Raw genomic sequence first — 23,878 nt, forward strand, 5'->3', positions numbered from 1 at the left:
TAATATCTCCTCCGATATGACCTTTGGTTTCAGAGTCACAGGATTTAGGACTGCTGGGTGTGCTGGACTCTGTGCAGGGGAAACTCCCTTCATCATTGCCAAGGATTCCCTTGACTAGCCCTGTTCCAGTTCTTTTGGAGCAGAGTGGGTCTTGGAATTGTGGTGTTGGTGCTGGATCCAGGGGACTAGGGATGGCTCCATCCTTCTTGGAGCCATCTCTTCCCCTAGTTTCCTCAGCACTTGACATTTTGGGTCAGATCCCTTTTGGAGGTAGTGGATATGGGGTGAGTCTTGGCTGTTTTCAGTCAGTGTTTCAGCTTTGGGGGAAATGGAAAGGACTTCTCCTGGACCATCGGCCTTTCAGATAGTGGAGAGGGTTTTCTCCCGAGTTGGAGATCAGATGACCCATGTCCCTCAGTCCACCCTCTCAACTCCCATCTGATCCAGGCTTTGAATCCATTAATCCTGCTATGAGTCTTCAGTCCAAAATGGCCCCCAAGAATTTCCTGGTCAGGAAGGATGTCATTCTTCCCACACTTTCCCAGAGTACCCAGCTGAGGAAGTCCCTCGGAAGAAGACTTGCAAAAGGAGACTCATTGAATCCCCATTGGAGTCTTTAACCAAGGACACTGACTTTGATGAGGAGGAAGGATCTCCCCTGATCTCCCCCAATCCCGACCAGAAGACATCTCCTTTGGGGACATATTAGAGATCCTGAAACAGAAAAGTGGGTGATCTGCCCACCCTCCCTCCTCTGAGTCAGGTCTCTGGAAGGTGTTCAGGACGGGCCCATCTATGTCCTGGTGACCCCCCCCCCCCCCGGTGGATGCCCTGGTTTGATTGTGTCCCACCAGGCATGGAAGGAAACGGACACCATTGAACCCATACCTAAATGACCTGATAGGTTTCTTGTATCTCCTGCAGATAGGAAACATTGGAGTAAGAGTCCCATAGTTGATCAGCCCCTAAGAAAGAGCTGGCAGAAGAAACTGCTAAGGACCATCCACCTAACAAGGAGTCCAGAGCATTGGAAAGGATTGGGAAGTCCATTTATGGCTCAGCGACTTTTAGGCTGATGTCATTAAACTATCTAGCTCATTTTACCTGGCTTCAGAGAGATCTGATCAAAGAACTCTCATCTCTGAGTCCATGACTGGAGAAATGTAAGAAAATTTCTCCCAAGCTGACTTCTCTATCGTCCGTCGCCAACTCATCGATGATCTCCCATACCATGAAGGGTACCTCACGAGCAGCCAGTTCAGGACTTTCCCTAAGGAGGCATGCCTGGATGAGGCTGTGTGATTTTGTGGAGCCCTTTAAGGCATTTTTTGTGAATGACCCTTACGATGGCTTCTCTCTTTTTGGGTCATCAGATTGTGATACACTCATCCATAGTGAAAAGGATGGTAAGACCCTTTCTGCTGTTGGAATAAAGTATTCTACCCCCAGAGGTCCTTCTTGGGGAACCAATGTGCAGGCAAGAAAATTTGGATTTGCAAATTCAGAGGGCCTTTCCAGGACTGGAGTGGATAACCCTCTTGTAGAGGCAGAGGGGGAAGGTTTGATGGTAGGCAGCACCGTAGAAGCAGAGGGGGTTGCAGAACCAGGACTTTAGGGAATCCTTTCCTGGTAAGCCCTACCAATGCTTCTGAAGAACTGCCTGTCTGTCTCTGGAGGAAGTCCGGGGCCGACTAGCTTTGCACCCAAAAGCCTGGACCCAGTTGACTCAAAACCATTAGGCACTAAGCATACTATCCAGAGGCGATTTACATTCCCATTTCTTTTCTTCTTCCAAATTCCAAAAGCCTTCCTGATGTGCCCCCATTCAAAAGGAGGAGGCAGCATAGGAAATGCAGCAACTGTTGCAAAAAAGTCATCCAGGAGGTCCCAGCTGGACAAAAAGGATTCGGAACCTACATCCACTTTCTTTTTGTGCCAAAAGTGACAGGAGACCCAAGATCCACCTGGGATCTAAGCAAGCTGAACAGATATGTAAAGAAGTTGAGGTTCTGAATAGTCACTGTTCAGTCTATTCTGCTACTGTTGCACAGGGATGACTGGAGACTGGATGAGCTTGCTAGATCTCAAGGATGTGTACTATCACATCAAAATAGGCAGGCGGTCCATGAGATATCTGCACTTCTGGCTTTGAGCCAATCATTACCAGTTCAGAGCACTGCCCTTTCGGCTCACCACAGCCCCTCAGGCACCAAATGCTTGGCAGTGGTAGCAGCTTACTTTGAGGCTCAGATGATTTCAGATGTTTCCATACTTAGACAATTGGCTCCTTACCACTCCCATGAGGCATCAGCTAATCCAACCCAGGGACTACTTAATCCAGGTATTACATTCTCTAGGCATCACCATAAACCTGAGCAAATCCAACCTAACTCTGGTCCAGAACCTAGAATTTATAGGTACACAGCTGAACACAAGCAATCTGATAGCTTCTCTTCCTTTACTCGGAGTAGCCACTTTGAGAAATCAGGTGCAGGTATTGGTAGCCCAACAGGGCCGCCATGCTGGATTGGTCATACAAGCCCTAGGATCAATGTCAGCATCTATTGTTATTTTCTCTAGTCAGATTCTTCATGCGGGTTCTCCAGTGGACATTAGCGGCGCAATGGTCCATCCTCTTTCAACCACTGTCTCTTCCTATAAGTTTGACTCCGATTTGCAAACATCACCTCAGCTGGTGGATACAATCAGACAGACTCCTTCCAGTTCGACCATTTTTAACCCCCCATAGTCGCTGTGACCACGGAATCTTCCCATTTCAGTTGGGGAGGCATTACAATGGGAAGATGGTCCAAGGCACGTGGTCCCCTAATGAGACCAGGTTGCATATCAATGTCCTAGAGATAAGAGCAGTTCTCCTAGTGTTACAAGCCTTTCAGGACTATCTCCCCGTAGGGACTATTGCCCTACAGACCTACAACATGTCTGTTGTATGTTACATCAGCAAACAAGGAAGAACCCGTTCTTACCACTTGTGCATGGAGGCCATGAGAGTGTGGGAATGGGTGATATCTTCAAACTGCCTTCTAGATGCAATGCAATGCATTGCATATCTCAGAGAAAACCAACAATTTATTAAACAGATTCAGCAGGTTGAGGGATCACTTGTGTGGAGCCAAAAGCAATCGATCAGTGGGGGACATGATCTTCAACCTTTGGGGTCAACCTTATTGCGACCTCTTTGCCTCTCCCATCAGCAGCAAATGCAGCAAGTTCTTCACTCTGACCCCTCCTCTGGGGGAGTCCCTGAGGGATGCACTAGTCCACAATTGGCCCCTGGGTCACCTGTTTGCTTACTCTCCTCTTCCTCTCATCCTGAATTTTCTTCATAAGGCAAGCAGGTTGAAGAGCTCAGTCATCTTCATTGCCCCTTTCTGGCCTCATCAGCTGTGGTTCTCCTTCCTCCTTGCTATGGTCTCATCTGAAATATCCTCCTTGGATACCGGAGCCAAGTCAGGACCTCCTTTTTCACTTGTCAAGTGCCCTCAAACAAACCACTTGGTTTCTCCACTTCTAACCCTAGTGAGGCAGTCCAGGCTTAATTCCCCAGTCTGAAAAATTCTAGCCTCACACAAGGCTTTCACCAAAAAAATCTACCCCAGTGGGCCACGAGCAGAAACACTGATCCTTTCTCAGCACCAGTTTCAGATGTTTTGTTATTCCTTAGTACCCTATTCAAGGAAGGAGCAAGCTTCTCAACTATGAAGCTTCAGAGGTGCTGTTTCCAGTTTTCATGCTGCAAGTCAGTCCCATTCTCTGTTCACTTTTAAACTATGCAAGTACTTCATAAAAGGTTTTCTTATTAAGGCCTCCAATCAAGGGTCCATCTCCTCCTTGGGATCTCACTCTTGTGTTGCAAGCTTTAACCCAGGGATCATTTTCATATCACAGCTTTTGCTGATGGTTCAGTTTTTGTCATGGAAGGACAGTCCTTTTGGTGGCTATAACTTCTGCTAAGAGGATTTCTGAACTACAAGACTTAATCCTTCAAGCTGCCTTACATAGTTTTCATGAAGACAGAGTGTCTTTATGCACCAGTACTACTTTTATGCCCAAAGTAGCTACAGAGAACACTATCAATCAATCCATCTAATTACCAGTGTTCTTTCCAAGGGGAATTTGTTCTACATCTTAGACGACTCATTTTTCACCTACACAGGGCCAAACAACACAGGAAGTCTGATCAGCTCTTTGTAGCTTTCTCATCTACTAGACTTGGGCAAGCAATGTCTAAAATTACCTTGGCAAAATTGATATCTGTCTGCATTTTGTACATTTACTCAGCTAAAGAACTGGAATTACCTAGACCTCCCAGGGCACATTCTACCAGGGCTGTAGCTACTACTTCAGGTTTCTATTCTAGAACCTCCATTGATATTTGTGCCCCAGTGACATGATCCAGCAGTCGCACCTTTGTATCACACAAGTTGGATGATATATTCAGGAGCAAGGCCTCCTTTGGTTCAGTGGTGCTCTGGCATATCCTTCCATGAGGGCTACCAGGGATCTATGTATCTGGGGACTGACCCTATTGTGAGGAGGAATGAAGACCACATCAGATTAAAAGGTTATGTCTTACTATACCTTGGCATCTGTGTTGTCTTCCTTCATTCCTCCTCACATTCCCACCCAACCATCCTCTTGCCTCTTTTGTTCTAGAGGAACCCAGATTATGAAGGGACTCTGTCCCATGTTTGAGCCTCTTATGCTGGATCTTGCTGTATGGTGATGGATGTATGAAATCAGCAAACTCAATCTGAGGTATTTGGGTGAATGTAGGGCATTATGGGTAAAAGGGAAGAGCTTCAGAGTCCGATACAAATCTGTGGAATGTGGCTGAGCTGGATCAGAATGTCTGATCAGAGACCCTATTATGAGGAGGAATGAAGGAAGACAGCATAGATGCCAAGTTATGGTAAGATATAACCTTTTGTTACCTCCACCAATGGACCTGGGCATAGAAAAGGCACCATTCCATGGAGGTTTTGCAAATCATGCTTCTGCATTACCCTGCATAAAGAAATTACTCTTGACAATGGAGTTAACAGCAAAATTAGGCTAGTCAATGTTAATTGTGCCACAGTAGGTTTTGTCTATCTGTCAAGTCTGCTCAGGATGCCAAAACTGAGCAAGCTTTTCACAAAAGAATACAAGAACATCTTTACAACATTGGTGCTTTATACAGACATAAGGTAGTTTGTACAGGCCATTGTACATACACATTTGGAATACTGTAAAAATATCCAGGGGCTCCAGAGAATTTAGAATTAAAATGGTAATAACGGTTAAATGCAACTGATCCACCTAGCTTGAATGACATGACATCAGTTCACTCCGTATTAAAATGTCAAATTATTAGAAACATACTGTATTGTTTTTGTTAGACATTTATTAACAAACTTCTTAGAAACTTTTTAAATACTTTAAATTATATAATGTTTTGATTTTGTACTCATTTTTATAGTGCACACATTTACATTATTTTAGGGACATGCTGCAGCATGCTTTTCTCACTCTTTTGAAAGAGTTGTGTTTTTAAAGTTTCTTTATTTACGTTAACTCCTGTATAAGACAACAACCGTGAACCATCATTTGATTTTAAGACTGGTTTGTGGAAATACTTCAGTTTTGTTCACTTGCTGTTATTTTTGTTCATTTTTTTTATGTACATATTACACTGTAACTTTAAGGAGGCCTGTATATAAGGAAGTGATGTATACAGCCTTTTTAAATTCTGATGAGGTTCCTGGTCAGAATGAAAGTGCTAAATCCTGAATAAAGCATTGGGCTTTCACTGCTCGTTTTGGGTTGGGTTTTTCATACTTATTTGCATTTTGGTCTCCCTCAGAGGTGTTAGTGTTTTGCATTTGGTTATTTTCATTTATATAAATGTATGATTGTGTCATGAATAATAACTCGGTAAAATATTTTTTGTTTAAAAAAAATCTTTGGAATGTCTACTACTCTCAGTATTAAAGTAGTACTTTTGAAATGTATTAAGATTTGTTTTTTGAGACATCTTTTCTTACATTTGCTAGAATGAACTGTGTGTGTAGCTAGTGTAACTTTGATTTAAATTAGCAATAAGTACTCTTACATTTGTAGTTTCCAATTTAAGTGGGCATAATTCGCTTATTTCTGAAAACTTCACTTACAGATGATGTCATTGCATCCCCGTCGAGTCCGACTAAAACCATGGCTGGTGGCCCAAGTTGATAGTGGCCTGTATCCTGGCCTTATGTGGCTCAACAGAGAAATCAAACGCTTTCAGATCCCATGGAAACATGCAACACGGCATAGTCCCCAGCATGAAGAGGAAAACACTATCTTTAAGGTACAGTGTTCACTAGTGTACTTTTATACTTTCTTACAGCATTATGCCAATTCCCACCAGCACAGTAGTTTAATTTTTCCTTGAGACCCTAATAGGCCAAGTTTAGAAACAAGTTCAAGTCTCCAAGTGGTTGTATTAACCAGAGGTTCAAGTGCCTGGAGACATCCTCTCCTTTTTTTAGGAGAGTCATATTTGATTTGAGTGTTTGGAATTCTTTGAAGGATAGAGGCATAAAGTAGCTCAGATAAAATGTATGGAGTGGAGAAAGACAGCTGCTAGTGTGCTACTAAATTTAATTGTCCATATACATCCTGCTTTGCAAAGCAAGAGATTGGCTTATTAGCTTTCCGTTACACCACTGCCTGCTGGTGTCTTCTGCCTCAGGTATCTAACAGCACCTAATTCAAGAGAGTATTATGGGATGTGCATCAAGATGTCCCAGGTGGAGTCTTATCAGAAAGAGTAGATAAACTGATACATGAAAATAGGAGCAAATGTGGGAAAGTTTATATAGGAACCATTGGGCATGATAGTCATCAGATATATAATTTGGATGCTTTAAGGTATAATGCAGGTAATTTATGTAATGCTAACCTGTGATGCTTGTGTTTCAGAATCTGACCAGCGGGGGGATTAGCCTGAGCCTTTACTGGTAAGTAATCAAGGCTAAAACTAGTCTGCCTGTACTACAAGGCAGAAGATCCTAGAACATGAGAAATGAGCAGCACGCCATAGTGTGTTAATGTTTGTTTATTTATACATTCAATAATGATTGAATTTATAAACTAGAGGGGTAAAAGCCTGCATGTAACCCATGTAACTTTAGTTTGACTTGTGGTGCTCGGGTACTAGAATAGCTGAATTGGGATGTTAGGGGTGTTTGATCGGGGGGGGGGGTTGGTTGTTCCTGTTGGACAGTCTCCTTAATCATGCATACTAAGGCTTATAGGCAGCAAATATGGATGTAGACTGAAGACATGAGTGTTGTCCAGCCAAGCCAGTAGTGGTAAGCCTCTGCATCAGGTGTGGAACCACATGCACACTTTGAGGGAGGGCATACCAGGGTTTTCTGTAGTGACTTTGGGTGCTCCTGTCAACCATGAGGGCATGAGGTTAGGGCTGTAAGCAGAAAATCAGATGGCTGCTAGAGTGATGGCCCTGCAACAAACTCTTGTTTCTTGTGGAGTGAGTGGGCAGAAATGACTGTTTCCCTAAGATGAAAGAACTTGACAGCAGATCAAACGGTTGCAGCCAGAAGGAAACAACAACCAAAGAAATACTGCTAATTGCTTACATTGTGTTCACATGGAACTTTGCTGTCTGAAAGCTATTTCTGGAATGGACGTATACTTCTGAAAGAAGTCGCCATCTGTAAAGCTTTGCCCAGAAGCAGTTGTTTCCCTTGCGATTTGAAAGATACTAGCCGTTTCATTCTCGGTGGTCATATTAAAAATTTTGTTTCTTTGCTAATGTTTTTCTGTCAAGCTGACTGTTTTAAATTTTTACATTTAAGACATATTTATGCCTTTTTTTTCTCTCAAATATTTTTTTTATTTTCAATTAAAATAACATTTACATAATATTTTTAAATATAATTTTAAACAACTATATACAATATTTACAATAGCCTGACTTTCAATTATATACACTGCATGTTATTAAATATAGAATTAACAGATCAGTTATCAGAGATACAAAATTGATTATTGCAGTGTGTCCAACAAAGATATAACTTTCTTCCAATGATTATTTACCAATGGCCTGGGATAGATTCGTAGTTCTTTGATTTTTATTTCCATTAATGCAGTTGTCTTCAGTAAAGTGTAGAATTCTTCCAAAGTTGGGGGTGTATTTGAATTCCACCTTCTGGTTACGCATTTCCTAGATATAGCAAGTATTGTCCATAACAAATGCATATTTGTCTTATTCAGGTAGGGACCTTCATTTACATTTAGTATTATCAATACTTTAGTTAAGGTAAAGGATTCATTAAATAAAGCTTGTAAAAAATTATTGATTCCATTCCAATATGATTTCATTTTATTACATTCATAAAAAATATGAATCCAGTCTGCTTTATTTGACTTTTCACTCCTCCAGCAAAAACTATTTGTAGTATTACTGATTTTTTTAATTATATCTGGTGTTAAAAATGCTCTGTGTAAGAACTTCCAGTTGAATATTTTCCAGTACTGTGTGTTAGAGGTGTAATTAACTGATCGTAAGATGTAACTTTTAATTTCTTCTGTTAACTGCAATGACTGACCTTTTGATAAGAACTACCAGTATGATGGTTTGGGAATTGTTTTATATGTTAACTCGTTTTTTATAGATTTAAAATGGAATTTTTCATTTCACAACTATTATATATAAATTCATACAGAAAACTTATTAGATTTGGAATATCTTTAAATGAGGAATTATTAATTAAGTTACATAATTCTTGAGTGTACATTAGAATGCTTTGTAAGGTTAACCAGTCCTGTGTTGGAATATTGTAAGCAGTTTTTATCATATGTATATCTAAAACATTTAATTTATTTACACATTGAAACCAGCATAAGAATCCATTTTGTTCCCAGGAGGTTATTGTTTCCCTATATATTTTGTGAGGAAAGTTCTTAGTGATGGTAAATGGGGTTAAAAGGTCAAACCAAAGTTTCCGAGCTATGTTTGCATTGATAAGTTTCCTAAAGGAATTGATGTAATGATTAATGTTGTTTTAGATGGTTTTGGTATATTATATTGTATACTTATGCATAGTATGTACCAGGATTTGTTTGATTGGTCTACTATTAAAATTTTTTTTAACAGATTAAATTAATTTGTTAATAAAGCCGTTGTTGATTCTTTCCAGTTGGCAAAATAATTTGGGTTTATCCAGTCTGTTTGTAGTTTTAAACACAGATGGTTTTATATGTGTTTCTATTTCTGGGAAGTTCAATCTTCCTTGTTTCCAGGGTCTAATGTGATGAGTTAGAGCTACTCTATTCTTTTTGGGATACCATAAAAATTTTATTAAACATGAGTTTATTTCTTTAAGAATGCATCTTTCAGGAATTAAATGTATTGCTAATGCTGCATATAGTATTTCTGGCACTAAGACCATTTTTATTCATTGCAATCTGTCTTCAAAAGTTAATATAATTTTGTTCCACTTTTCTATATATATTTTTGTTTCAATAATGTTTTTATAATTTATTAATATTGTTTCATTTATATTTTTGCATAACACTATTCCTAAATAATTTAGCATAAGTTCTTGTTTTCCTATGATGGATTTATCTGTAACTTGTAGTTCTTTTTTCTTATTTAAAAATAGAAATTTTGATTTTGATCTATTAAAGTGTAGACCTGAAATCTTATAAAATTTCTCCATTACTACTTCTAGCTCTCCTAATGACTCTCTGGAGTTTGATAGGGTTAATGAAATATCATCGGCAAAAGCATTATTTTAAATATGTGCTGGTCATAGGCTTCTATTCCATTTATTCTTGGATTATTGCATATTATTTCTGCAAGTATTTCTATAGCCAAAGTAGATAAAATAGGAGAAAGGGGGGGCATCCTTGTTTAGTACCTTTCGTTGTATGGATAGATTCTGAGGTGAAAGGACCTAATTTAATGTTGACTAAGTTATTAATGTATATGTTATTTTTAGTAATAAGATGAAGGGAGGAGGAAATTCAAATAATGCTAAAGTTTTAAATGGATATTCCCAGTTGAGGGAATCAAATACAAGTGTTTTTCTCTTTCTTCTTTATTCACATAACCTATAAGAGTAAGTATCATTTTAATATTATCAAGTGTGTGCCTGTTATATAAAAATCCAGTTTGATCATTATTAATTGTTTTTGAAAGTGGGATTTTCATTCTGTTAGTTAGGATTGACATGAATATTTTGTAATCATTATTCAATAATGATAGAGGTCGGTATGAGGTGCAAAGGTCTGATGGTTTATTATCATTTAGAATTGGTGTTATGAGAGAATATTTCCATGAGGGTCGTATTTTTGCTTCTGACTGGACTTCTAGCAAAGTTTTATGAAAAAGGGAGATTACTGTTGAAGGGAAGAGTTTGTAAATTTCCGTAATTATACCGTCTATCCCTGGAGCTTTGTTATATTTACTTTCTTTTATCTTGTCAACAATTTCTTTGTAGGATATAGGTTTGTGTAGGTCTAGTTTTAAGTTTTCGGTAATTTTTTTATTATATTGATAAGGTTTGTATCCAAGTTTATTTGGTTGGTATCTAAAGCTTCTTTTTTGAAGTGTTCATATAATGGAACCAAAATGCTTCAAGGATGTCTCATTTATCTGATACTTTTTCCCCTTTCTTTTCATGATAATATACTACAAATGTTATTTGCTTTAGATTGCATTTTAATTCTTGTAGATAAGTTGTGTAGATATTTGGGGGAGGTGGCTAATGAGTTTCTTTTTAATTTTTCCAAGGCTAGACAAGTTTTGTGTGTTAGAATTTCATTATATTTTTTATTTAATTCCTCTATTTCTTTTTTGACTTCTGGACGATTCTGATTTTTTTTTTAGATTTTGCTGTCAAGAGTCTGGTTTGCAAGTCTAATGATTCAGATTTCCACTCTCTAACTTTGTTTTTGTACCAGCTAAGGGTCTTACCAAATAAATACACTTTTAATGAGTCCAAAACCATGACTCTACTGATTTCTGCTGTATTATTAATTTCGAGAAATAATTGTAGTTTTGACCACATCCACGGTCTGAATTCTTTAATTTTGATGATATATGATAGAATTCTAATTGAGAGGATTAAAGGTTTAAACTCTGTTTGGAGCTTCATTATCAGAGTGTCATGATCTGAAAAGGGGCATGAAACTATTGAGAAGTTGAGGATTTTTGTTTGTAAATCTTGAACTACTAATAATTTGTCTATTGTGGTTTGTGTTCCAAATATATGGTCTTTATGGGAAAATAAGGATTTATCATCTTTTAGTTTAAAAGTGTGTCTTAAATGAAATGAATCAATCCATTTTTTAAGGATTTTGAAATAGTTGCTATGTGAAAAGACTTCTTGGTGGTTTCAGAAGCTTCTAAGGTACAATTAAAGTTTCTTCCCTGTATAAGATTTCCCTTATAATTGCTGGAAATAAAATCTAGGTGTTTTTTAACTGTTCCTGCGCAAATTCCTGGGAACCAATATAGATTAGCTAAGGTCCATATTCTGTTATTAAATTTAATTATAACAAATGCTAGTGGACCGTTTTTGTCTTCATATTTATAAATAACTTTTGGAGTGATTGTTTTTCTTCCAGAAAATTGATGCTCCTTTTGTCTTTTTCTATATGAGGATTGAGCTAAGACTGTATAGTCCTTAGGGTTCCAAATAAAGCTATAATTTGTCTTAAAATGCATTTCCTGGAGAAATACTACTTGTGCCTTATTTAGATTTAAATATTTTAGTAAGTTTGATCTTTTATTTGCATTATTTTAAGGCATTAATATTTAATGGTAAGAATGTTAAATCCATTTCAAGTTATTGTTGGAAGAAACTTTTTGCTTTTTTTATTTTGATTATAGTAGTTATACCATATTCTCTGATAACATTTGATGTTATTTTTGTGTGTAAACTTGGGAGTGTAATTTAATGTACTTCCTTAAATATAAGTAGGGTAAAATTCTGGTCAGACTTTAAAAAAGTACTGCTATAAAACATTAATTATAAAGTATCAAATACAAGTAAATATGAATTTTCTGTTAAACATGGATTGAAAGTCATTCCTAATCCAATAGATAAAGATAGATCTATTGGTTTATCACTCATACCTTTAACCAACAATATCAACTGAGCTCCTTATGTTAAATTATTATATGGAGAATTTTCTTAAAAGAGATATGAAATTCTATATTATACAATGGCCCCTCCCCCCATTAATATTCCAAAATGTGCACGCTGGCCAATCAGACTTCTACTAATGGAAAAAGGTCCGGTCGCCCGGACTTTTTCCATTAGTATAAGTCTTTTTTTTTTTTTCTTACAGCAGTGGAGAAAGCAAGATCTCCATTGTGTTTTAGAAAGTGTCTCGCTATGTTGAAGGAGTTTAACATAGCGAGACAGCTTTAAAAAAAGCAACGGAGAAAGGGAAGATCTCCATTGCTTTTTTTAAAGCTGTTTCGCTATGTTAAACTCCGTTAACATAGTGAGACACTTTCTAAAGCAATGGAGAAAGCAAGATCTCCGTTGCTTTTCATAAAGTGTCTCGCTGTGTTAAAGGAGATGTTCATCGTGCATACAGCTGCAGTCATAACAGATGGGTTTTCCTGCCGTCAGGCGGGTCCTCGGTCGGCCGAATTCCAAAGTCTAGGTCCGGCGTCGGATGTTGTCACTTCTTCCCTGACGTCAGTGCGACAGGGGTATAAAAGAACCAGCCGACGCCATTTTCTTCCGTCTTTCTTGCCGCGTGGTGCCCGAAGCAGAAGCAGTTCGCAAGTGCCGGTCGGCCAGCTCCTGAGATTATGAATATTTTTCAACCGAAGACTTTTTGAAAGCTAAGTACCCCGTTGGGGAAACTTTTCTTGCCTCAGACCGATGTCAGACAAAGTTAATAATTGCATTTCATGTGGGAAGCAAATACCGCATAAGGATTTCCATTCCCTCTGTATTCCTTGCTTAGGCCCAGACCACGACGTCTCGGCCTGTTTTTGTGCTACATTCAACAGACGCACTATTAAGCGTCGGGCGGAGTTCGCCTAACACTATTTTGGCAAAAAGTTTAATTATAACATGTTATCGGATACTCTGACTCCAGTTTTGAGTAAACGACGCAAAGATAAGGACAGACATACGAGGTCCGCGACTTCTACCGACACCACGCTAAAGTCGACTACAGGTGCTCCGGTTCTCAGCGAGGTGCCTACGCAGCCCCTGACTACCGATGACACTTCCTTAGCGGTGTCTTCTGTGCCCAAGGTCGCAGGCTCTTCGTCCCACACCCTGACTACAGATACCGAAGCCATTCTTGGCGGGGAAACTCAGGCCTGCCACCTCTCAAGGTGTCTTCAGGCCGCCTTCTTCTTTTTCCTTTTAAGGCTTACACTAAATCTAAAGCAGCCATGCATTCTAAAAGACAAGCTCCACAGGGCCCCTCTCAAGGCCCCATGCCTAAAAAGCAGATGCTCAAAATGGCTGTGGATTTGATTACTCTTATCAGGGGTTCTCAACCCCCCTCGGACAAAAGGCCCAGAGTGGAGGAAGAATACCCTTCCTTGGACCAGGCCTGCATTACTTCAGAACATTCTGAGGACCAGGAACATTCCTACTCCCCTTTCGAAGATTCTGATGCAGAGGAGTCCATTCCCTCTGTCTCCCCTCCTGAGGATTACTCTTGGGGAAACCTTGCATACCTTGAGGGAACACTTCCACTGGGAAGGCCAAGAGTACTCAGACTCCAAGAAAAGGCTCAGGGATTTCCTCTTGCTCCCTCAGCACAGGCCTCTGGCTATACCTCCTGTCTTAGACATACTAGATGATGTGTATTCAGAGGCCAGCCTTAACCCAGATTCTTTACCTCCAGCTCCAGTCAAGCCTGACAGGTATTACCGGGTTTCTGATTCACACCAATTCCTATACAAAAGCCATGCGGCTGACCCAGAAACTATTTCACAGGGTCCCAAGGGAATTGAGGCCTCCACTGCCAAAAATCCATTACCTTCAGAGAGAGATTCCAGAGCTTTAGAAAGGTGGGGGAAAAAGGTATACACCTCGGCCACCTTAACCATGAGGGCATTAAACTGTCAGTTCCATATGTTAAAGTATCAACAGTTTTTGTTATCTGTTGAAAAGCAAAATGTCACAACCTGAACAACCAGACTTGAAGGAGTTGCAGGATTTGTTGCATAGTGCAGAGCAAGTGGGTAAACATACCTTGCAATGTGGTTTTGATGCTTTAGAGGCCTCGTGTAGAGCTGCTGTTACAGGATCAGTCATACGTAGACATGCTTGGCTCAAAGAGCAAACCTTACCAGATCATGTCAAAGCTAAATTACTAGATGCACTTTTTCAAAAAGATGTATTGATTGGTGTTAAAGCTGAGGAGGTATTAAAGAAAATGGAGGAAAAGGCAAAATCAATGCAAACAGTGAAAGATTTCCTACAAATACAACCCCCACGCTTCAGTAGAAATTGGCCTTCAAAAAATTGGTCCTTTCCAGCCACGGACAGACCTCAAAGAGGTAGATACAGGTGCCCAAGGGGTAGAGGGCAATCTCAAGGATCATTTAGAGGCAGACAATGGCAAACACCTACACCAAGAGGTGGTGAGGATAGTTCACAGCCATTCAGAAAGCAGACCCAATGACTTTCCCCTTTGCATGCCAAGCAAGGCTCAAATGGCAGCACCTTTAGGCGGAAAACTGACATTATTTTCGAAAAATTGGCATATTGTCACAAAAGACAAATGGATCCTGGACATTATAGACAGAGGCTACAGATTCCACTTTCACACCCTTCCAAAAATGAGAGGCATGCCAAACCTGCCACACAATCAAAGGGCAGAGGCACAAAAGCAAATTTTCAGATCTCATGGACATGAAAGCTATTCAAAAGGTACCTGCACAAGAACAGGGTCAAGGTTTTTATTCCAGACTATTCCTGTTACCAAGGAAGGGCAAAGATTGGAGACCTATTTTGGACCTATCCATCCTAAACACACATTTACTGCACAAAGTTCAAGATGCTCACATTACAGCAGCTTCTTCCCATGCTGGGCAAGGAGTCTTGGCTGGTAACATTGGACCTCAAGGAGGCATACCTGCATGTCCCAATCAGACAAGATTGCAGAAGATACCTCAGATTTCTTGCAGGTTCATCCCATTATCAATTCTCTGCATTGCCCTTTGGCTTATCTACTGCACCCAGAGTGTTCACGAAATGCCTGGCATCAGTAATTGCCTTCTGCAGACTTCAAGGGATACAAATATACCCATATTTGGACGACTGCGTGATCCAAGCGGACAGTAAACACACTCTACTGAAAACCCTGGCGTTTGTAATAATGTTGTTGAAATCTCTGGGATGCACAGTCAACAAAAAGAAGTCAAGACTAATACCCTCTCAAACAATAATTTTCCTGGGTGCCAGCTTGGATACAAACACCCAGATGGCCTACCTCACACCAGAGAAACAAGGGCAATTAACTCAGTACTTCAGAAAACTGGCAACCTTCACCAGGCTGACTGCAAGGAAAATCCTGCAGGCTCTGGGATTCATGGCATCTTGCATCCTGCTAATCCCATGTGCAAAGCTGCATATGAGGAAACTTCAGTGGTACCTAAAAAAACTTGTGGTCTCAACACAGCCACAGTTTGGAAACAATAATACCACTGATTCCATGTCTTCAAAAGGAATTTCTGTGGTGGGCTCAAGCATGCCAAAGAAACATAGGTCTCCCATTCTGCAAGCCTCAAGCAAATCAAGTCATCACTACAGACGCCTCGGACTACGCCTGGGGGGGGGGGCGCACATGACAGATCGGTGCATTCAGGGCAAATGGTCACAAAAAGAAAAGCACCTACACATCAGTCAAAAGGAAATGCTAGCAGTAATAAATGCTATTATGGCTTTCAAAGACCTACTGCATCCAGGCCAGCTATTGATAAGGGCAGACAACACCACAGTGATACGTGGTACATAAACAAACAGGGAGGAACCCATTCACACCCCCTATGCAGGCTAGCCATGTCTCTTTGGAACATGGCTCTGGAATTACAAATCCAACTTCAAGCACAGTTCCTGCCAGGCAAGGAAAACACGCTGGCAGACAACCTGAGCAGAAATATGACAGATCCACACGAATAGAAGTTGCATCCTCAAGTTTTTACAATGATAATTCAAGCATGGGGAAGGCCAGACATAGATCTCTTTGCCACCCACAGAAATTACCAATTGACAAAATTCTGCTCAAGGACCTTTCATCCACAGGCCTGGAAAGTGGACGCACTCTCTTTCAGTTGGACAACAATGATGGTTTATGCCTTTCCACCTCTTCCACTGCTGCCCAAAGTTCTATTAAAAGCCAGAGCAGACAGACCAAAGATGATTCTCATTGTTCCAGATTGGCCAAGACAACACTGGTACCCACTCCTGAGGAGCCTGACGCGTTCCCCACCATGGATCCTGCCTCTAATGCCTCTTCTACTGACTCATCACAACTTCAAAACTCTTCACAGTCAGCTGAAAATGCTCAGTCTAGCCGCATGGAGGATTCTTTAAATTCACAGCAGACCCTACTCTCCAAGAAGGTGCAGGATGTCATTTTGGAGGCCAGAAGGCCTTCTACTAGAAAAGCCTACTCCGCAAAATGGAAACGGTTTTGTGCCTGGAATCAGAAAAAGGGTCAGAATCCTGGAATACTGAATTTACCTCAAATATTACAGTACCTAGCCGAGCTGCTAAGCAGTGGACTTTCATTCTCCTCCATCAAAATCCATGCCTCAGCCATTTCTGCAGAGTACAACACTGATCCTCCTTTATTCTCTCACCCTCTCTTAAGACAGTTCCTCAGAGGGGCTAAGAATATAAAACCCCCAAGGAAGCAACCAGTACCTGCTTGGAACCTCAATTTCATTCTAGAAAAACTAACCCTGCCTCCTTTTGAGCCAGCTGCTTCAACAGATCTGCAATATTTGTCATGGGAAACAGCCTTCCTTCTAGCTATCACCTCAGCACGCAAGGTTTCGGAACTACAAGCCCTCATGGCTTTGCAGCCTTTCATCATTTTCCATCAGGGCAGAGTTTCCTTATGAACCAATCCTTCCTTTATGCCAAAGGTAGTATCCAGGGTAGCCTTGAATCAGGCTATCCACTTACCTACCTTTTACCCTAATCCACAAAACAAAGGGGAGAGACTACTACATTCCTTGGACATTCACAGTTATTATTTGGACAGAACAACGCCTTTCAGAAAATCAGAGCAACTCTTTGTGTCCTATGCTACAGGTGCTCAAGGGAAGCCTATTTCCAAACAGACAATCTCAAAATGGATAGCCCACTGCATATGCTTTTGTTACTCTTTTCATGGCAAAACTGTACCTACAGGCATCAGATCTCACTCCACAAGGGCCACAGCTACCTGTGCAGCTTTCCTCAGGGGGGTTCCTACCAAAGATATTTTGGAAGCAGCCACTTGGAGTTCTGTACATACTTTCTCCAAGCACTATCACCTACCATTATACTCCAAATCTAGAGCGGGCATTGCCACTGCAGTCTTGCAGGGCATTCTGGCTCCTCCTAGTTCCACTTAGTGCCTACCACCCCTTTATTAGCTTTGGGATTCTACCCATCTGTTATGACTGCAGCTGTATGCACGATGAACATAGTACAGTTTTGTACCTACCATAAATGTAGATGTTAGAGTGCTAATACAGCTGCAGTCCAGGTTTCCCTCCCTCCTTCCCCTCTTGGGACAGGCCTAATGGCTAACACCTCCTCATACAATCTCATTGGGGTATTCTTTTATGGTGTATTTGCTTGCAACTATTGTTTTTTGATTATATTGCATTTGCATTATTACATAAATTTATGTTTTGCCTTCCTTCTGGGGGCACCTGACATCTGGGGCAAGAAAAACTGAAGAAAATGGCATCGGCTGGTTCTTTTATACCCCTGTCGCACTGACGTCGGGGAAGAAGCAACGACATCCGACGCCGGACCTAGACTTTGGAATTCGGACGACCGAGGGACCTGCCTGACGGCAGGAAAACCCATCTGTTATGACTGCAGCTGTATTAGCACTCGAACATCTACATTTATGGTAGGTACAAAACTGTACTTTTAACATAGCGAGACAGCTTTAAAAAAAGCAACGGAGATCTTGCTTTCTCCGTTGCTTCCACCCACAGCTCTAATGTACTGTGTAAGCATACGCATGCACAGTACATCAGAACTGCCGCAGAATACCGGACAGCTGTGGAAGGGCAGCAAGGAGGCATTATACAATGCCATTATTTAAGAAAACTTAAGTATTTTTTTCTTAATGTCATCGTATAATAGCAATAACCCACTTCTGGGTGTGGGTAATGCTGGATTTACCCATGGTTGTCTTTGTTTGGTCACTCGGGCTTCACCCTCATGACCAAACCATGCCAAACGTGGGTAAATCCAGCATTATCCACACCCAGGCGTAGGTTATTGCTTAATTATTCTGTTATTGTTCTATAGTATTTTATATATCAGAATGGAATGTTAGTAGTGTAAACAATTTTTATGTTGACTTAGAAAATATCCAATATTTAGTTGCCCTTAAGAGATCCCAAACAAGTAAGATATGTCATTTTGGATAAACTAAATGCAACAGAGGAGCATACACTAAGCCAACAACAAATAGATTATTACTAAAATAATTTGACTAAAATGACTCTACAGGAGACGATGAGTGATTACCAATGAAATATGAATTTACTGTAGGTGTACTGTTTTCCTGTACTTTCCCAATCTTCAGCTCACCAGCTTCAGCTTACACTTATGAAAAGACATGGCTTATCAGTGGTATCCTGACTCTGAGTAGCGGTTTCCTACATTTTAGTGTACAGTGCTTTTACATATTTATAGATTTACAAAGCAGAGTCTAAGAATGAACTATAATCACCCTGACAATTTCCATCCTGCATAGGTCGCCTCCTGCTTCCAGAATGGGTAATCACATCATGTCTAGAATGAATGTGAAGGTACCTATATGGTAATCAAGACTTACCTTTAGGTAAGTATTAATCAAATAGTATTTAGAGCATCTTAGAGAGTTCTCAGGGCAGTTAGAATACGCTTAAGCCTCTCCTCCCTTGACCAAAAACGGAGATTTCCCTTCCTTTCTGTCCCTTGTTTTAAATCAGTACTAATAAAAGAAATTCAGCAAACATAGGAAAACAGAAATAACATTCAGTAGTCTGTCTTGTACATGACTCGCAATCCATTAAACAAGTCAGTGACTAACATCACTTTAGTAAACATTATAAAGACAAATTAGAAATAATTTCCTAGCTCTTTAAGTTTTCTGATAAAGCAAAAAGTTAACAATAAGCTATTTTAACTAAAAGTATAAAGCATTTCATTTTTTTCTTGCATGCATACATTTCTACTTGTATTGTAGTGTCAATAGCTGTCTTTGAAATCTGTACAATACTTCACTTCTTCAAATCATTCCTTTTTCAATTCAGGTTTTGTTTTGTTAAAACGGCAACAAAATTTCAAGGGCAAAATTAATATTTAGACTGATATTTCAAATAAATAACTTGTCAGTCGCCAATTGAGTTAGTTTAGAATGTATGGTTGGTGCAAATATAGCATGTTGCAAAAATATGTATTTTTTCATGTGCTCTAGAGACTGTCATATGCAGGTGACATAATGTAGCATGTATAGAGCAGATAGCTTATGGATTCAGGTTGTTATAGTAAGTTATGATTATTAATCAGACAGTTTCATTTAAATTCACAAGTAATTTGGGGAAATTTCAGTTGAGTTTCCAGGAATGTGTAGTCCAATGTGAGTAATTGGGTCCATTTTTCCTCATAAACATATGTCACAATTCATTAAACTAAGCAGAGTCTAACATCTGTCTAATAATCATTATAAAGACAAAGAATAGTAATTTCCTAGCTCTTCAAACTTTCTGATATCGCAAAATGTTGACAGTAAGCTATTTTAACTGGAAGACTAAAACATTTCAATGCTTCCTCATGAATATATAATGTGAAGTTGTTAATCTCGCCGATTATTCTCACTGATAGGGTTGGAGCCGATCCTGGACTCCGACACGGCCGATAGCAAGCTCAAGGTTTGCCAGTAGCTCGAGACCAGCCCCTTATCCCACCATGCACTGCTAGAATTACCTCAGATCTAGTTTGCCGCTGCAAGAGAGATCTCTGTGATCCAGATAGCTCGGACCATTTTAAAAACAGAATTAACAGCAAGTTTTTAAAAAGTTTTCCTTTTTGATTATATATATATATATATATATATATATATATATATATATATATATATATGTGTGTGTTAGTTCCATTATTTTTAGATAGTTTAGACAGTTTAATTAGGGACTTGTTGGCTTTTTAGTTTGTGTGGGCCTTTAGCCCCTTTTCCTGCTATTAATCGCTTTAGTAGTTAGTTTTTTTTCTGTGGGACTCTTAGTCCCATATTTGTATTATATTTTTATTTATGTATATATATATATTACTGTTGTAGATAGTGCCTGTGTTGGGCTTAGTTGTTTGTGAATCTATTTACTGTTTTTCTCTCATTATGTCAGAGGATAGGGAGAAATCCCGTCCCAAATCGGGTTTTAAAAAATGCGCAGATTGTGGGCAGAAAATGTCAATCACTGATGGGCATATTTAATGTGTCTACTGCATTGGGGCCAAGCACCTCCAAGACACCTGTAGCATTTGTCACTCCTCTTCAAGAGTCCTCTTGGAGAGGAGGAGGAAACTTATAGACAGAGGATTGCTACAATCTTTTTCAGAGGTTTTGAATAGCCATGAAGGTGCTAGTATGTCTTCCAAATCTTCAAAATCCAAGTCTACAGATAAGGTAACCAAAAAGGCTAAAATTTCAGGAGGAGGGTAATCGGTTCCACAGTCATCAGATCAGAGTGTACCTTTGATTCGGAGCCAGCTGTCAGTATTGGAGCCGGTCTCCGAAGTTCCTTCTTCACCTCTGCTCCAGTCAGCACCTTCGGTGCATTCAGCTAAGTCTTCAGTCAGCTTTTCAGATTTGGACATGGATCGGCTAGTGCAGAAGCTTTTACAGGCACCAGGACTTGCCAAATTGTTGTCGGCCCCGACCAGCTTGTTGGTGCCGAAGACCATGGAACCGAACTTGTCTACTTCTCGGAGCTGAGGGAAGTTGAACTGATTGTGTTCGGACCCTTTGAGCCGATATCTGCTCCGGGGTTATCGGCTCCATCTACTTGGCTGTCCTCTGCCGACCGGGGGCTCTAGGAGCCGACGCTCTCCAGTCAGGTCCAGGGAGGATAGTCACACTGACTTATCGGTGCCGACTCTCCCTCTCGGGGCTTTGGCTCGGCTGAGCTCGGCTCCTACCGCAGGCTCGGAGCCCAGGGTTTCGGTGTGGGAGAATCGGATGGTACTCTCGGGTCTGTCCACTCCTCTTTGTCTGAGCCATGGTTCCTTCGATGCTTTGAGGAGAGTTTTGTCTCCAAAGACATCATCATCATCGATTCAGCTTTCCCTCTCCCCTCAAGCTCATGTGTCTACTTCTGCATCTACCGACCCCTCTAAGCGTAGAGACCCTGAGCCTCAAGTACCCCCACAGAGTGTCCCCTGCTCTTCTGAGACCTCCCCAGACCCCCCCCCCACTGAGGAGGTGCCCAGAAAGAGACTGTGCAAGAGGAGGCACTTAGACTCTCCACAGGAGTCTTTGACATCTGACACGGACTTAGTTGAGTCAGAAGGGTCCCCTCGGTCCCCCTCTGAGGATATCTCTTTTGCAGAGATACTAGAGATCCTTAGTCAGAGGGGCAACTGGCAGTCCAAGACCCCTACTGAGGATGAGTCTGTGCTCTTGAAGGCTTTTGAGTCTCAACATTCCACTTCTTGGGTGTCTCCGCCTTACGACGAGCTCATGGATCTGATCTCTCGTAAGGCGTGGGAGTCACCGGAGGCCATGGAACCTGTCCCTCGTAGACCCAATAAATTCATATCTGCCCCAGTCGATAAAGCTTTTTTGACAAAAGGAGTGTGCCTGTGGATGCCATGATGGTTGCTGCAGCCACCAAAAAGGAAGTATCTGAGACATCCTCTTCTATCCATCCATCCCCCTAACAGAGATTCTAGGGTTATGGATAGATATGGGAAGCGAGATCACTGAACTACTTGACCCATTTTACAGGACTACAGAGAGATCTCCTGAAAGAGCTAGTAGATACTCTCCAGAGTACAGTAGCTGCAGGAGTGGCTGACAAAGTCAAAGCCCAGCTCGCTACCCTTAACTCAGTAGTGAACTCATCCATGCGTCTCATATCCTATGCAGCTGATGGTTCGAGTAGAGCCTCTAGTTCGGGCATTGCTCTTCGCAGACAAGCCTGGATGCATCTCTGTTCCTTTGTGGAACCCTTCAAGTCTTCTTTTATTAATACCCCATTTGATGGCTCATCACTGTTTGGGCCCAAAGTAAAGGAAACTTTAACCAGGTGTGAACAGGAAATATCTGCCGTTGGGGTCCGCTTTTCCACTCCTACTCGGCCCTACCCCAAAGGCCCTGGGGGGGGGGGGAGATGTGGTTCCGAAAAACTCAAGCAGCCTTTAATGACACACATGGTGAAACCCCCCTAGAGGCAGAGGAGGGGGTTATAACGGAAGATGCCGCCCCCGTGGCAGAGGGGGTCTACAGCAACAGGGTGACAGGGGTCAGTTCTCCAGTCAGTCCTACCAGCGCTCCTGAAAGGGGGCCCGACTGTTCAGCTCTGGAGGCAGTCGGGGGGTCACTTGTCTTTGTACCCAGAAGCTAAAAGATAAACATAACATTGGATACTTGGGTACAAAGCATCATTTGCAGAGGATATTTCATACCGTTCTTTACCCCTCCCATTCCTATAAAAAAAAAATTCCATTTGTTCCACCCAATCGCAGGGAACAAGCAATCGTAGAGGTCCACAGATTGCTAGAAAAAAAAGAGTCATCTAGCCAGTCCTAGCAGACCAAGTCGGATTTGGAACTTACTCAAGATTCTTTTTGGTACCAAAGAAAACGGGGGACTGGAGACTTGTCTTGGACCTCAACAGACTCAACAAGTTCGTAAAGAAAGAGAAGTTCGAATGGTCACGCTTCAGTCCATTCTTCCCTTTTTAGGGAAAGGCAATTGGATGTGCTCCATAGACCTCAAGGACGCATACTATCACATAAAGATGAACAGATGCTCCAGAGATCATCTGCGCTTCCGGCTGGGAGCCAATCATTACCAGTTTCGAGCCCTGCCGTTTGGTCTCACTTCAGTCCCCAGAGTGTTCACGAAATGCATAACCGTGGTCACAGCTCACCTTAGGCGTCTAGGATTCCAGGTGTTTCCATACTTAAGATGATTGGCTCCTCACCGCTACCACCAGGCATCAATTGACTCGGGCAACACAATACACTGTGACACTCTGCCATCAATTAGGCATTATGATCAACTTCGAAAAGTCTGCCTTATCGCCATCTCAGCATACCGTTTTTATAGGAGCAGAGTTAGATACCTCAACCACCACTCTACGTCTCCCTATCGAAAGAGTCTCTCTTCACCAAAACGTCAGCTCACTGGTGTCAAAGAACAAAGCTACAGCAGCGGAGGTATTGAAAGTACTAGGTTTGATGGCAGCAACAATCCTGGCTATACCACTCGCAAGGATGCATATGCAAATCCTTCAATGGCTTCTCTTCACTCAGTGGTCTTACCAGAAACTACCAATGCACCACATGATTCTTATCACGGATTCTTGCAGGAGAGACCTTCGGTGGTGGTTGACATCTCTTCATGTTACAGTAGGGAGACCCTTTGTCTCTCC

At 41.1% G+C, this 23,878-nt stretch overlaps 1 protein-coding gene across 2 annotated transcripts in view; it reads left to right on the forward strand.

The window, feature by feature from the left end:
• IRF6 (interferon regulatory factor 6) overlaps positions 1-23,878 on the forward strand; it is a 484,284-nt gene that overhangs the window by 262,195 nt on the left and 198,211 nt on the right. For both annotated transcript variants that reach the window (XM_044077119.1, XM_044077120.1), the window contains exon 2: positions 6,176-6,352. In XM_044077119.1, the coding sequence (XP_043933054.1) occupies positions 6,176-6,352 (177 nt within the window). The remainder of the gene's footprint in view (positions 1-6,175; positions 6,353-23,878) is intronic.

This window comes from Protopterus annectens, chromosome 7.part0 (genome assembly GCF_019279795.1).
Source record: "Protopterus annectens isolate FY-2018-M chromosome 7.part0, PAN1.0, whole genome shotgun sequence".
NCBI lineage: Eukaryota > Metazoa > Chordata > Ceratodontiformes > Protopteridae > Protopterus > Protopterus annectens.